Source organism: Gekko japonicus, unplaced genomic scaffold (genome assembly GCF_001447785.1).
Source record: "Gekko japonicus isolate JY-2015 unplaced genomic scaffold, Gekko_japonicus_V1.1 scaffold1491, whole genome shotgun sequence".
NCBI classification, from domain to species: Eukaryota; Metazoa; Chordata; class Lepidosauria; order Squamata; family Gekkonidae; genus Gekko; species Gekko japonicus.
Genome location: NW_015159755.1, coordinates 4,107 through 17,251, shown reverse-complemented (window position 1 = coordinate 17,251; position 13,145 = coordinate 4,107). Strand labels below are relative to the sequence as shown.

General features: G+C 47.6%; 1 protein-coding gene across 1 annotated transcript; it reads right to left on the bottom strand.

Annotated features, from left to right (window-relative positions):
- Positions 1–4,032: 4,032 nt before the first annotated feature.
- On the bottom strand, positions 4,033–10,688 carry DPM2 (dolichyl-phosphate mannosyltransferase polypeptide 2, regulatory subunit). Its single transcript, XM_015405817.1, has 4 exons — positions 10,611–10,688; positions 8,713–8,802; positions 7,649–7,751; positions 4,033–5,173 (listed from the first exon to the last, which is right to left on the bottom strand). Exons 1-4 carry the CDS (start codon positions 10,611–10,613, stop codon positions 5,115–5,117), a joined length of 255 nt encoding a protein of 84 aa, XP_015261303.1. The 5' UTR covers positions 10,614–10,688; the 3' UTR covers positions 4,033–5,114.
- Between the last annotated feature and the right edge of the window lie 2,457 nt (positions 10,689–13,145).

Below are 13,145 nucleotides of genomic sequence, written 5' to 3'. Positions count from 1 at the left end.
TCCAATTAAGTAGTGGGCGGGGCATGCGGAACTCAGCCCACACCCACTCAGCCAGCATAAGCCCCAAGCCGATTCGGTTGTGCAAACTGGCCTTTGTAATCTGGGGGTGAAATCCAAACTCTCAGTGCTCTCAGGCATGGGTGGCTTAGTTCTGTGGTGCAACGCAACAGACGTCTCCGTGTGCTAGCAGGGGACCGAACTGGCCTTGACTGGAATTAAGTGGGCCACGTTGTTACACTAATGACCTTTAACAATCCTTCCTGGCCTGGGACCCACCCATCCAGAGGACGGGCTGTACACATTTATCCTCATGCATCAGTTGTGGTCTTCAAGTTGCCACCTGATGGGGGTGCCCTGACTGCAGGTGGTGGCCCAACTGGTGCTGATAAGGGCCGGTGCTTTCCCCGTGGCCACTCCGGCTTCATGGGACAGGAGGCGGAGGGGGGCTACGCTTGGCAACTTTGGGGAGATGCTCTAAAGCGGCTTTATTCACCACAGCTTCTAATGGAGTGTAAGTTGCAAGCCTTGCGGTAGGTGCGTGCCTGCAAAGGGCATTGGGGTTCTATGGTCGTCTGATGCTCTCCATTACCGTAAACCACCCTGAGCCATGTGACAAGGCGGGATGTAGATGTTTCAATCAATCAGTCAAAGTTGTGAAAGTACATGATGTCATTAGGCCCCACCCTGTGAATCTCAGAGTTTCGGAGGCTGGAGATGGGACATTAGACAACACTTAGAAGGGGCCTGTTTTATCATCACAGGGTAAGGAAGCCACCATTAGGGTCGGGTGCTTTCCCTGACCACCCTCCCAAGGCTTTGTACTTGCTCGGCAGTGCCGCTGAACCGAGCGCGCTCAGAACTGCAGCCAATCAGGGCACGGAGTCCAGAAACACTTGCTCAGCTTCCAGAATGGGCAGTGGGGAAGCCCCAGGTGCAGTGCTACCTCTAAGCCAGGGGTGGCCTAACTTCAGATCGATTCGGGAGCCACGTGCGGCTCTTTCACACAGTCTAATTTGATGTTCATAAAAAGCAAATTTGCATATTTTAAAATAAAAATGTGCGTGCGATTAATTGTTCGTGTCTTGCGGCTCTCAAACATCTGGCATTCATTCTGTGTGGCTGTTACGTGAAGCAAGTTTGGCCACCCCGTGGAGTCTCGTGAGCAAAAATCCTACTTTGTGACCTACTGGCATTAAAGTTGCGAGCGAGCGATTTGGCTACTGCATAAAGTAGTTTGCTTTGGAGCCCTCCTTCCTGAGCCAAGACAAAAATGTGTGAGCCGGAGGCAAAAAAAACTGTGAGCTGGCTCACAATAACTCAGCTTAGGTGGACAAGTGGTAATCCAAGAGGCCAACTCAGATGTTGAGAAAGATCACACCACAGAGCAGAGCAGGTAGGGGAGTAGGAAATGGGGAAATTACTAGTTCTGCCTCCCTGTCTTTTTTCTGAGATACATGGGCCCATGGGCGCGAGCGCATCATGAGCTGTGCCCTTGCATGGGCATCCTTGTTTTGCCATTTCCCAGAATGCTCCGGGCTGGAAAACATGTAATGGGATGGGATGCTCAAAGTGAGGCTCCAAAGTAACCCTCCAGCCACTCAAAATGAACAGTGCTCAGGATCATCCCACTGGGGGTGCGTGCTGGCTGCGGGGAAGGAGAGACACAACGATCCTAAACAGGGGTCATTTCGTAGAAGAAGAGGTGCAGGAGCTCATTAGCATAACTTATTTGCATATGCCATGCCCCCTGAAGTGTGTCAGAAGGCAACACCCACCACTCAGGCTCCACTGGACTGTTTTGGATTGCTAGCTATTGGGGGCGGGAACGTGCAGATCTGCCCTCACAGAGGAGGGAGAGCTCGTGCCTGAATAAAACTTGGTCTTAAAGGTGCCACTGGACTGTTTTGGATTGCTAGGTATTGGACGGGGGGGAACGTGCAGATCTGCCCTCACAGAGGAGGGAGAGCTTGTACCTGAAGAAAACTTGGTCTTAAAGGTGCCACCGGACTGTTTTGGATTGCTAGCTATTGGAGGCAGGAACGTGCAGATCTGTCCTCACAAAGGAGGGAGAGCTCGTGCCTGAATAAAACTTGGTCTTAAAGGTGCCACTGGACTGTTTTGGATAGCTAGGTATTGGACGGGGGGGTGGGAACGTGCAGATCTGCCCTCACAGAGGAGGGAGAGCTTGTACCTGAATAAAACTTGGTCTTAAAGGTGCCACTGGACTGTTTTGGGTCTTGGGGGGGGGCTCTGCAACTTACCTGGCTGCTTCTTGCTCTGACTGAGGGCTGCTGGGAGCAGGGGGTGGGGCTTGTTGCATGTGCCCGCCCCCTGGGCTCTTTACTGCCGGAGCTCCGCTCCTGTGCGCTCCTGCAGGAAATGACTCCTGATCCTAAATACATTAGTTGCTGTAGATTTTCCGGGATCCTAAATACAATTAAGGAATACAGGATTCTGATCATTCAGAATTTTGTCGCTTTGTCTCGAGACTCTCCTAGGCTGCCGCCTTGCACAATGACTGAGGGTCCTTGTGCCAGAAAGAACCATGCAGTTCGCCAAACAAGAGCTGAAGTTTGGGCTCGCAGGACCAAAACAACAAAAAAAACCATAGATTTTTAGGCTGTGCTTAAGGGAGGGGAAATGACCTGCAGGGGAAATATTTTTGCAAGACTGCCCTACCTATTGTGTGTGTGGGGGGGAAACGCCAGAAAACAAAAGGAAAAAGTTAGCAGAGGAGGTGGTAGATTCCTTGCATACAAAGCAGCAAAGAGACTTGGGGGGGGGGGGGGGGAAAAAAAAATAGATAAAGGGTAAAAAAAAACCTTCATAGAATCATAGAATGTTACAGTTGGAAGGGTCCTTGCAGGTCATCTAGTCCAACCCCCTGCAAGACTTTTCTCATGGAGAATCCAGATCAATCTTATTAGCAGACCATCTGCGATAACTAGCCACGAGGTGGCTGAGGTGAGAAACCTGAGGGGGGGGGGGAACCCAGCAGCAGAACCCTCAACAGGCCCTAAGACAGTTTATTGGGATAAACTCTACCTGTCTCAGATGTCAAATTCTTCTTTGGCTAACAAAACAAGCACACAAACAGAAACGAACAAACAGAACCCGGTTTTATTCCAGTGGCGAGCCTACCATCACTGTACGAAATCTACTATTGTAGATTGAATCAGTGGCGTATTGCACCTTCAGCCTCTTAATGGATTTCAGAGCTAAAACACATAGCGTTTATCACAAATTGTTTTCCTGCCACCCAGGGAGGATTTCTTGTCTGCCATCTCTTGTCTTGTTTGTTTGGTGCTCCTCCCCCTTCTATACACAGATAGGGCAGTCCTGCAAAAATGCCCCCCCCCTGCTGGTCATTCCCCTTATTACTCAGCAGAAAAGAGCAAGAGTCCAGTAGTATCTTAAAAGATTTCAAAGAAGTGAGCGGTGTTGTTGTTCAGTCGCACAGTTGAGTCCGACTCTTCGCGACCCCATGGACCAGATCACGCCAGGCCTTCCTGTCTTCCACCGTCCTCTGAAGTTTGCTCAATTTCATGTTCGTTGCATCTACGACACTGTCTAACCATCTCATCCTTTGCCGTCCCCGTCTTCTTTGACCTTCAATCTTTCCCAGCATCAGGGTCTTCTCCAGTGAGTGCTCCCTTCTCATTGGGTGGCCAAAGTATTTGAGCTTCATTTTCATTATCTGGCCTTCCAGGGAACAGTCAGGGTTGATTTCTTTTAGGATTGACTGATTTGATCTTCTTGCAGTCCAAGGGACTCTCGAGAGTCTTCTCCAGCACCATAGTTCAAAAGCATCTATTCTTCGGCGCTCGGCCTTCCTTATAGTCCAACTCTCGCAGCCATACACGACTATTGGGAATACCATTGCTTTGACCATGCGGACTTTAATTGGCAGGGGGATGTCTCTACTTTTTATCATGCTGTTTAGGTTCGCCATCGCTTTCCTCCCAAGGAGCAGGCGTCTTTTAATTTCTCCTACCCTGCCACAAATTTAGTTAAGTCTTTAAGGTGCTCCTGGACTCTTGCTCATTTCTATTGCTACAGACAGACAAACACGGCGACCCATCTTGATCTATCTCCCCCGCTTATTAAAGCAGAGTCAACAATGTCTCTGGGCTGATGTTTACCCCCATTTAGAACATACACACAGAGGCCTGGAAAAACGGCAAGACCCGCTTTCTTTCTTGTGGCAAGACTCCAGGAAAACGACAGGGGACACTCCTGTGCCATCTGAACCCTTCTGAAAACAAGGCAGGTGGATGGCTCAGAAAAGTTACGACTGCGCATGGCAAAGCAAGCTCTGCTCGCTTGTCTGATGGCAACCTGGAAAGCTAGCCAAGGGCAATGGAGGCGCCCTACTTCCAGACCGTGCTGTCTAAAGGGGCGCAACCACACAGTGACAGTTTCCAGCTGGGCCCACAATTTTGCTAGTCATTGGGGAGGAGGAGAGGGTACCAAACGAACCAAAAAAAGGAAGCTATAGAGGGTACGCACAGAAGACACAAATGAGGGCATGTCTCTATCTTGAGTCTGGCTCAGTGCTGCTTTGTGTGTCTCTGTGGGCAGGGTGGTGATAAACAAATGGTCCGTGCAGGATGATGAGATGTCCTTCCCTGGCAACCGGGAGCCGGCACCCTACTTTTGAGAAGGACCTCGGGAAAGCAGACTTGCAGACGCTTCCCTGTACCTAGACCTTCTGATAGTGATTTTATTAAATTTGTAAGCGCCGTGAAAAGCATAGAGGGAACCCCTAAAGCAAAACCATCTGAAACTCAAATGGGAATTTAGAAGAGGAGCAGATGGTGTGCTTGCATTCAGACAGGACACAGGCCACGGAGCCACCAGGACTGCGACTGGACTGTTTTATGCATCCCAACAGGTGAGCACAGACTTGTTTTGGTCCCTCGAGGAGAAACGGCTTTGTCACCATTTGGTCCGGATGCTGGTAACCAGGTCCCCGGGGAGGGGGGGGAAGGCTAGCGAGTCCCACTGCCCTTCCTAGCCACCGGCTAGTTCTCAGGGCTGAATTGTCCCGGAAGAAACGCAGCTGCTGCCAAGAGCCTGCCTATTTCCTCCATGCCTCTTCCCTCGCGATGCCTTCAGGCGGATTTCTTGGTGAGCGTCCGGTTCTTCCATGTAATGATGGCTATGAAGACTCCTAAAGAACACAGAGGGGAGAAATCTCATGACAGGCACAAGCAGAGTGCGCCTCCTTGCCACCCTCCCAAAAGCCACAGTTAACACGCTGCTCTCCCAGTATTGGAGAAATGAGGTGATTCAGTAGAAAGGGAGCTGTGGGGAGCGGCCGGTGTTCCTCCTGCCAAATCTATGGGCTTACGCATTCCGACAGCTGAAACGAAGTGAGATCTGTGCTATTTAGGGCCAGACGATACAGTCTGCAGAATAAAGCTTTACCTGGACTCGACTGGCTGCACGTGCAGGGTGAAAGGTTTGACTCCTCTTCCACAGAGCCACTGCACATAGAAAACCAGACTACCAAGGAGAAGGCGAAAGAATACTCTTAACCCAGAGTGTTCCATTTCCACTATATAAAGATTCAACATCCTACCTGCAGCCTGAAGTGGTACCGCCCAGGGAAAACTTTACTGCCAGGCTCCATGGCATTTATAAACCGGCTCTTAATGCTTAGCACTTGATCATTACCAAGAGAGAGCACCATGTTCAACACTCACCTCTCCCATAAATGTACTATGTGGCCTCAGCCAAGCCATACTCTCTTGGCCTCAACTCCCCCTGTGTAGTGTGGGGATAACACTGGCCTACCTTACAGGCCTGTTGTTAATGAATGCAGTAAAAACATACGTCAAGCACTTTGGACACCCTCATTCCAAGGAAGACCAGAAGCAAGTGTTGCGGATGACTTGTTCATCCTCCTCTTTATTACATTTTATTCTAGAACATGTTATGCTCTGGTATTCTTAAACTGATTGTATTACATCTTTGATGGAGCTAAGGGTGGCACATAAGATTCTCTCCGCCCGCCCCCCTATAATGTCAGTCAGGCTGAAGGTGAAAGCAACTGGCCCAAGGTCATCCCATGAGTTTCGTAGACAAGTGGGGATGTGAAGCCAAATTTCTGTGTGGTCTGCCACTCTAACCACCATCGACCCACTGGCTCTTGAGGCAACCATATCCCAGGTGCATGTCATTATTTAAACTCCATAAGAATCTGTACAAGATTTTATATAAAAGCATGCTACCGTATTACAGTCTGCATGATTTTGACTTATTCCTTTTTTGACATGTATGTTCAATTATCTGGAAATCACTATTCAATCAGTATCTATTAATATCTATTAGGATTGCTATATTAGTTTTAACCTATCACAATCTTTCAATACATAGGGTGTATAGTGTATGTTAAAACTGGAATAGATTTAAAAAGTGTTCTATTTTCATTTCATTGTCTCTCTCTCTCTCTCTTTCTTTGATGTGGCTTTAAACATCATTGTTACTCTAAAACTTATAATAAGGGAGCTGAAAACCAAAGTATTTTGGAGAATATTGTCTTTTTGTTATATACACTATGCACAATACGAATGTCCTTGATTAATATAAATAATGTTATATAATTAATTTTCCTTTCCTTGCTCCTTTCCCACTTTTTTCTGTATTCCTAGTAACTTTTAAACATATATATAAATATACACACACACACACTTAAAAGAATCTGTACAAGAGATAATTCCTTTGAACATGTACAACATGTAAAAAGTTACAAAAACTGGGCTCACACACACTAAATAATCCACTTTCAATCCACTTTTTCCACTGGATTTTGCCAATTAAAAATCCAGTTGGAAAGTACATTGAAAGTGGATTATTTAGTGTGTGCGATAGCAGCCAAATGGTGATTCTGCATCTGGCATTTGCTCCACATTTTCTCAACACCAGGGGTCGTTTCGCAGAAAAAGACCTAGGGGAACTCATTAGCATATGCCACACCCCCTGACATGGCGGGAGTGCAAGGAAGCCCTGTGAAGGTCCTCCGTGGCCCCAGGCAGGCAGGGGTGGGGAGAGGCAGGGAAGAAGCAACTTACCCTCCCTCTTCTCCTGCCTCCTCCTGGCTGAATGAGGGCCGGAAGCGGGGCGGCCGAAAGCGGGGGGGCGGGCTTCGTCATGTCCCCCGCCCCCCTGCACCTCACCCGGGGGAACTGCGATCCCCCGCGATCCCCCCGAAATGACCTCTGCTCAACACTGAGGGAAAGGTGCAGCTCAAAACCACATTCAAATACCTCAGAGCCAACACCGTACTGACTGCAAAGTCACCCCTGAATGGCCATAAATCTATGCAGAAGGCACCATAAAACAAAAGCAAAAGCAGCATGGAGCGTGGAGGGTACCATAAAGTCTGATGATCAAAGAAAGTGCAAGCCGCATGCAATGCAGAGGGGAGTTTCTGTTCCAATGTGGGTTTCGTAAAACAATGGAGGGAAAAGCCAGTGCAGAATTACCCAGAGTGTGACAGGCACACCAAATGGAAACTGGAATCTGGGTGGTGTCCATGGGAGCAAAGGAGAAAGCTTGCCAAGGCACGGTCATAGTAAAGCTGCCCAGTCAACTAAACACCATCCCTTGCAGAGCTTCCACTGCAGGCTGTGATTTGACTCACCGACAAACAGCAGCAACAACAGCCCAGCAGCCACAGGGATGATGACCGAGTATTCCCGGGGCAAGAAATACTTGTGAATGATGTGGTCGCTCTCAATGAAGGGCTGTGGAAACAGACACAAATGTCTCAAAGACACGGATTTGGGCCTGTCCCTTCTAGGGTTTCAGGTTACCTTAAATGGCATTGCTACATATGCACAGCTTTCCACTTTTGCACTGGGAGTTTGTGGCTGCCCTAGCTCAGCACTTGAATGCTGGCTCTGCAAGCGGAAGGTCCCAGGTTCAATCCCCAGCAGCTCGTTAAAAGATCTCAGAGAGTCAGCTTTGGGGAAGCCCACTCTCTGCCTGAATCCCCCCATATAACTGCTGCCAGTCATACCCCCCTCCATTGCTCTGCTAGGACTTTGCATCATGGAAGGGACTGTGGCTTAGTGAGAGAACACCTGCTTTGCAAGCAGAAGGTCCCAGGTTCAATCCCAGGCATATCCAGTTGAAATTACCAGGTAGTGGTTAAAGAAAAAGACTTTAGGCCCCGGAGAGCCATTGCCAGTCTGAATAGATGGACCAATGGTCTGATTCAGGATAAGGCATCTTCATGTGCGTTCAAGTGTTCCAACATGCAATATTTATCCTGCAAGGTGAAATGGCATCATCCATCCCACCTCATTCTCCTGCATGAGTGAACCAGACCTCAATTACCACTTTTTCATTTCCAGTCTCCTCATTAAATATCCTCTACTTTCTTTTTCGGCACCTCTTTAGCCTGCCTCTCTTTCTCATTGCCCCTTTTCATCTGAATTATTTTGACACATCACATGACTGTTACGGCGTCTCAGTGGTGCATAATATTCTGAGTCCAGCAAGATCAACTACAGCTGTCTGCAGAGCTCATAGAGGAGTTCTACAGTCAGAGTGCCATCAGAGGAGGCCCCACAGAACACCTTCATGGACAAATCAAACAGAGAATTACAAACAGAGCCTCCTCTATATAGTCTGACATTTCCCCTCAAACAGGTCTAGAAATGGAAGGATCTGTGATTGTATTACAGTAAACAAAGTCCGTACCAGAATGATAATCCAGATAGTGTAGTAAGCAAAGAGAGTCAGACTGAAGGCTACTAAGCCGTACCCAACCACCTGGTCAGTAGCCGTGGCCTGGAACACAAAGGGGGGGGAGAAAAGAGTCATTCTTTTTATTGACAAGATGTAATTTGCAATGTTAGTTTTGACTTTTTGGGGCTATTTATTTATACAATAGATTTAAGTGGCACTTAACCATTTCAGAAATATGTCTGTAAAGAAGCATGCAGGTGAAACCAAGAAAGGTCAAGATGAAACTAAATTAAAAACAAAGCAATAAAAATAAAATAAAAAGCAATCAAAATATCTTTTTTAAAAGACCCTATTCTTTTGGGTAATCAGAACACCACACAAACTAAATAATTATGAAAAACAAGACTATACTACATTACAGCGATTCAAAGAATACCCCTATGCTGACCAGAAGCTTACTCCCTGCAACCAACATCTAGTGTATTCTACTGCTGGAATAATACTTTTTTTTAAGTTACCAACAACCAAGAGTAGCAGAGAAAGGGCAAATGAACGAACCTAGCTTGCCCAATAAGACCTGTATCAGAAGTCCGCAGATCGAGCCTGCCTCCAGAAGTTGGGCAAGTAACAGACTGGGAGAGAAACTTTTCTGTGCAGCACCCCAGTTGTAGAATCTCCGTAATCCAAGCTCCTCTAGCATGATGGATGACATTTAATTTTGAGTCCAGCGAGACCCTGTTGTTGTGCTCAGTTAATTACTCTTAGGTAAAGGTTCCCTTGCTCGAAAGCCAGTCGAATCCAACTCTAGGGTTGCGGTGCTCATCTCCGTTTCAAAGCCGAAGAGCCAGCGCTGTCCGAAGACATTTCCGTGGTCATGTGGCCGGCATGACTAAACGCCGAGGCGCACGGAACGCTGTTACCTTCCCACCGAAGTGGTCCCTATTTATCTACCTGCAATTTCTTGCTTTCGAACTGCTAGGTTGGCAGGAGCTGGAACTAGAGACAGGAGCTCACTCCGTCTTGCGGCACCCGGGTCTTGAACTGCTGAACTACTGACCTTCCACAGCCTGCAGTACAGCGTCTTAACCACTTGAGCCACCGCAGCGTCATTAATTACTCTTAGGTAAAGGTAAAAGTTCCCTTGCTCGAAAGCCAGTCGATTCCGACTCTAGGGTTGCGGTGCTCATCTCCGTTTCAAAGCCGAAGAGCCAGCGCTGTCCGAAGACGTTTCCGTGGTCATGTGGCCGGCATGACTAAACGCCGAGGCGCACGGAACGCTGTTACCTTCCCACCGAAGTGGTCCCTATTTATCTACCTGCAATTTCTTGCTTTCGAACTGCTAGGTTGGCAGGAGCTGGAACTAGAGACAGGAGCTCACTCCGTCTTGCGGCACCCGGGTCTTGAACTGCTGAACTACTGACCTTCCACAGCCTGCAGTTCAGTGTCTTAACCACTTGAGCCACCGCAGCTCCTCTTAATTACTCTTAGCATCCCACAATTAAGAAGGGTACATTTACATATCAGTCTCCAATTTATTTGCTTCACCACGTTTTCCCCAGGAATTAAACTCAGCTTGTTATTCCTATTTGGTCCTCGCATCTGTTAAAACACCTTCATTATGCTGTATGTTAATTTGCTGCTCACCCTCTACCTATATGTATGGACTGGAAACTTCCATTTCACTGTATCTGATGAAGAGCGCATGCACAGGAAAGCTTATACCCAGAATTAAACGTTGTTGGTCTCAAAGGTGCCGCCGGACTCAAAGTTTGTGCTGTTGCTTCAGACCAACACATTTAAGAATGAACATGTGAACAAAAAGAAACTCTTTCCAAGCCCAGTTAAGGATCCTCTGCTGAAAAGCACGATGCAATCGAAACAAGCCACCCTATATAGAGCAAGCAACTCACCATAACTGACGTGAAACTCCTTTTCTCTCACAGTCTTCCTCCACTCTATCGACCGCAATTCACCTAGTTCCGGCCAAGTCACCCAATCAGGAAGCAAGTGATAGAGATTTGGGCTAGAGCGGCAAGCGCGACCGCCGTTTCCGTCCGCATTTCCGGCCTCTGCTTTTCTTCTACTCCCTCAGTCTTCCTCCACTCTATCGACCACAATTCACCTAGTTCCGGCCAAGTCACCCAATCAGGAATCAAGTGATAGAGATTTGGGCTAGAGCGGCAAGCGCGACCGCCGTTTCCGTCCGGCATTTCCGGCCTCTGCTTTTCTTCTACTCCCCCAGTCTTCCTCCACTCTATCGACCGCAATTCACCTAGTTCCGGCCAAGTCACCCAATCAGGAATCAAGTGATAGAGACTTAGGCTAGAGCGGCAAGCGCGACCGCTGTTTCCGTCCGGCATTTCCGGCCCCGGCTTTTCTTCTACTCCCCCAGCCAAGGCGAAGTACGCACGACGATGCGTTTCACCATGGGGATACTAAGTGGATAGATGGGCACACTTCCCTTGGCGTCCAGCCCACAAAGTAGCCTCCGCAAAGGTTTAAAAGGGGAATTAGACTAATGGAGGAGGGCCTATGGGGGGGCTGCCAGCTGTGGTGGCTATTATTTATTTGTTATTTATCCTATTGCATTCCTTAAGCACCTGACGAACTGTGGGGCTCTACGTGATGGGCATGAGGGGACATTCAGAGGCCATAGAACTCTGAATCCCAGCACTAGGAGGACGCAGCAGGGGAGTGATTGGCCACTGTGTGGGACACGATGCTGGACTACATGGACCACTGGTCTGATCCAGCAGGAGTCTTTTCGTGGCTGGTGTCTCCGGCCAGTCACAGACTTTAAGCCCAACTTCCCTGAAGCTAAAATAGAGAAGGAGAGATCATGTTTAGGCTTGTTCAAATCAGTCAATCCTAAAAGAAACCAACCCTGACTGTTCCCTGGAAGGCCAGATAATGAAACTGAAGCTCAAATGCTTTGGCCACCCAATGAGAAGGGAGCACTCCCTGGAGAAGACCCGGATGCTGGGAAAGATTGAAGGTCAAAGAAGACGGGGACGGCAAAGGATGAAATGGTTGGACAGTGTCAGCGACGCAACGAACATGAAATTGAACCAACTTCAGAGGACGGCGGAAGACAGGAGGGCCTGGCGGGAGCTGGTCCATGGGGTCGCGAAGAGTCGGACTCGACTGTGCGACTGAACAACAACAAATATTAGAATGATGCCCCTCCTCAAAACAGAGACAGAGGACTGAGCATGCTTCACTGCCTTCGCAGTGCTGAAAACAAGGTGAGATACATACAGAGGATGAGAAGCTCACACCTCTCAGTTTGGTTTGTAAAAGGTAAAGTGCACGTTCAAGCAGCTTCACTTTGCCCTGGGCTGTTAGGGGGAAAAGAAGGAAGTTTAATCCTTCAAGCTCTGTGAGTTTTGCCATTGAAAACTGGCTCAGCTCTGTTACTGGGTTGTTGTTTTTTAAAGCAAGTATCTTTTTTTAAAGGTCGACAAGTATCTTTGCAGATAGGGAAGCAGGTTTTGAAAAGCGAACATCAGTGCAGACTGACGGGTTAAACCGCTTTTTCTTCTATAAATAGTCCTGAGGTAAAGTGAAGTGCCTTGAATTTGCACTTTATGGACAGAACAAGAACCATGATTTTGTGAGCTGGAAATTTTAGGAAAAGAAATAGCCTCATAGCCAGGAGGAGGATATTCCCTAATCATTTATCCCCCCCTCCCATTGATTCTAAGTCTCCTGCTTGTTCTTTCTAACAGCAAAGTTGATGGTTAATTGCCAGCCAGTAAGAGAAGAGAGAAGAAGAAGAAGAGATTGGATTTATGCCCCGCCCTTCACTTGGAGTCTCAGAGCGGCTTACAAACTCCTTTCCCTTCCCCTCCCCACAACAGACACCCTGTGAGGTAGGTGGGGCTGAGAGAGCTCTGACAGAAACTGCTCTTTCAGGAACAGCTGTGCCAGAGCTTGTGACTGACCCAAGGTCACATCAGCAGGTGCAAGTGGAGGAGTGGGGAATCAAACCCGGTTCTCCCAGATTAGAGTCCGCGCACTTAACCACTACACCAAACTGGAGGAGGTGAAAAACAACAAACAGGACCACGATGTATAATAGCCAGTAAAACAGTAAATCACCGTGTACAATTTAACAATATTTGTTAGTTTTTATATGCAATGTTTAGAATTCAATTATTAACAAGATTACAACAATAACACTACAATGTACAATAAAGCTTAGCAGTACATACAAAGTAATACAGTTTCTAGTTACAGACAAACGTCGGCGTTCTAGTACACTATCCGTTTTCGTGTCCTTCATCAGGTTTGTCATTCTGTAATTATTTCTTCATTAGCATGAAGTACTGCAAGCTGCAATGGAGTGTAACATACTTAATAACCAAAAACATAAAAAATACTCTAATATACAGAGGAGCATTTTACATTTTATAAACTCACCCATATTTCAAAATGCTAGTCCT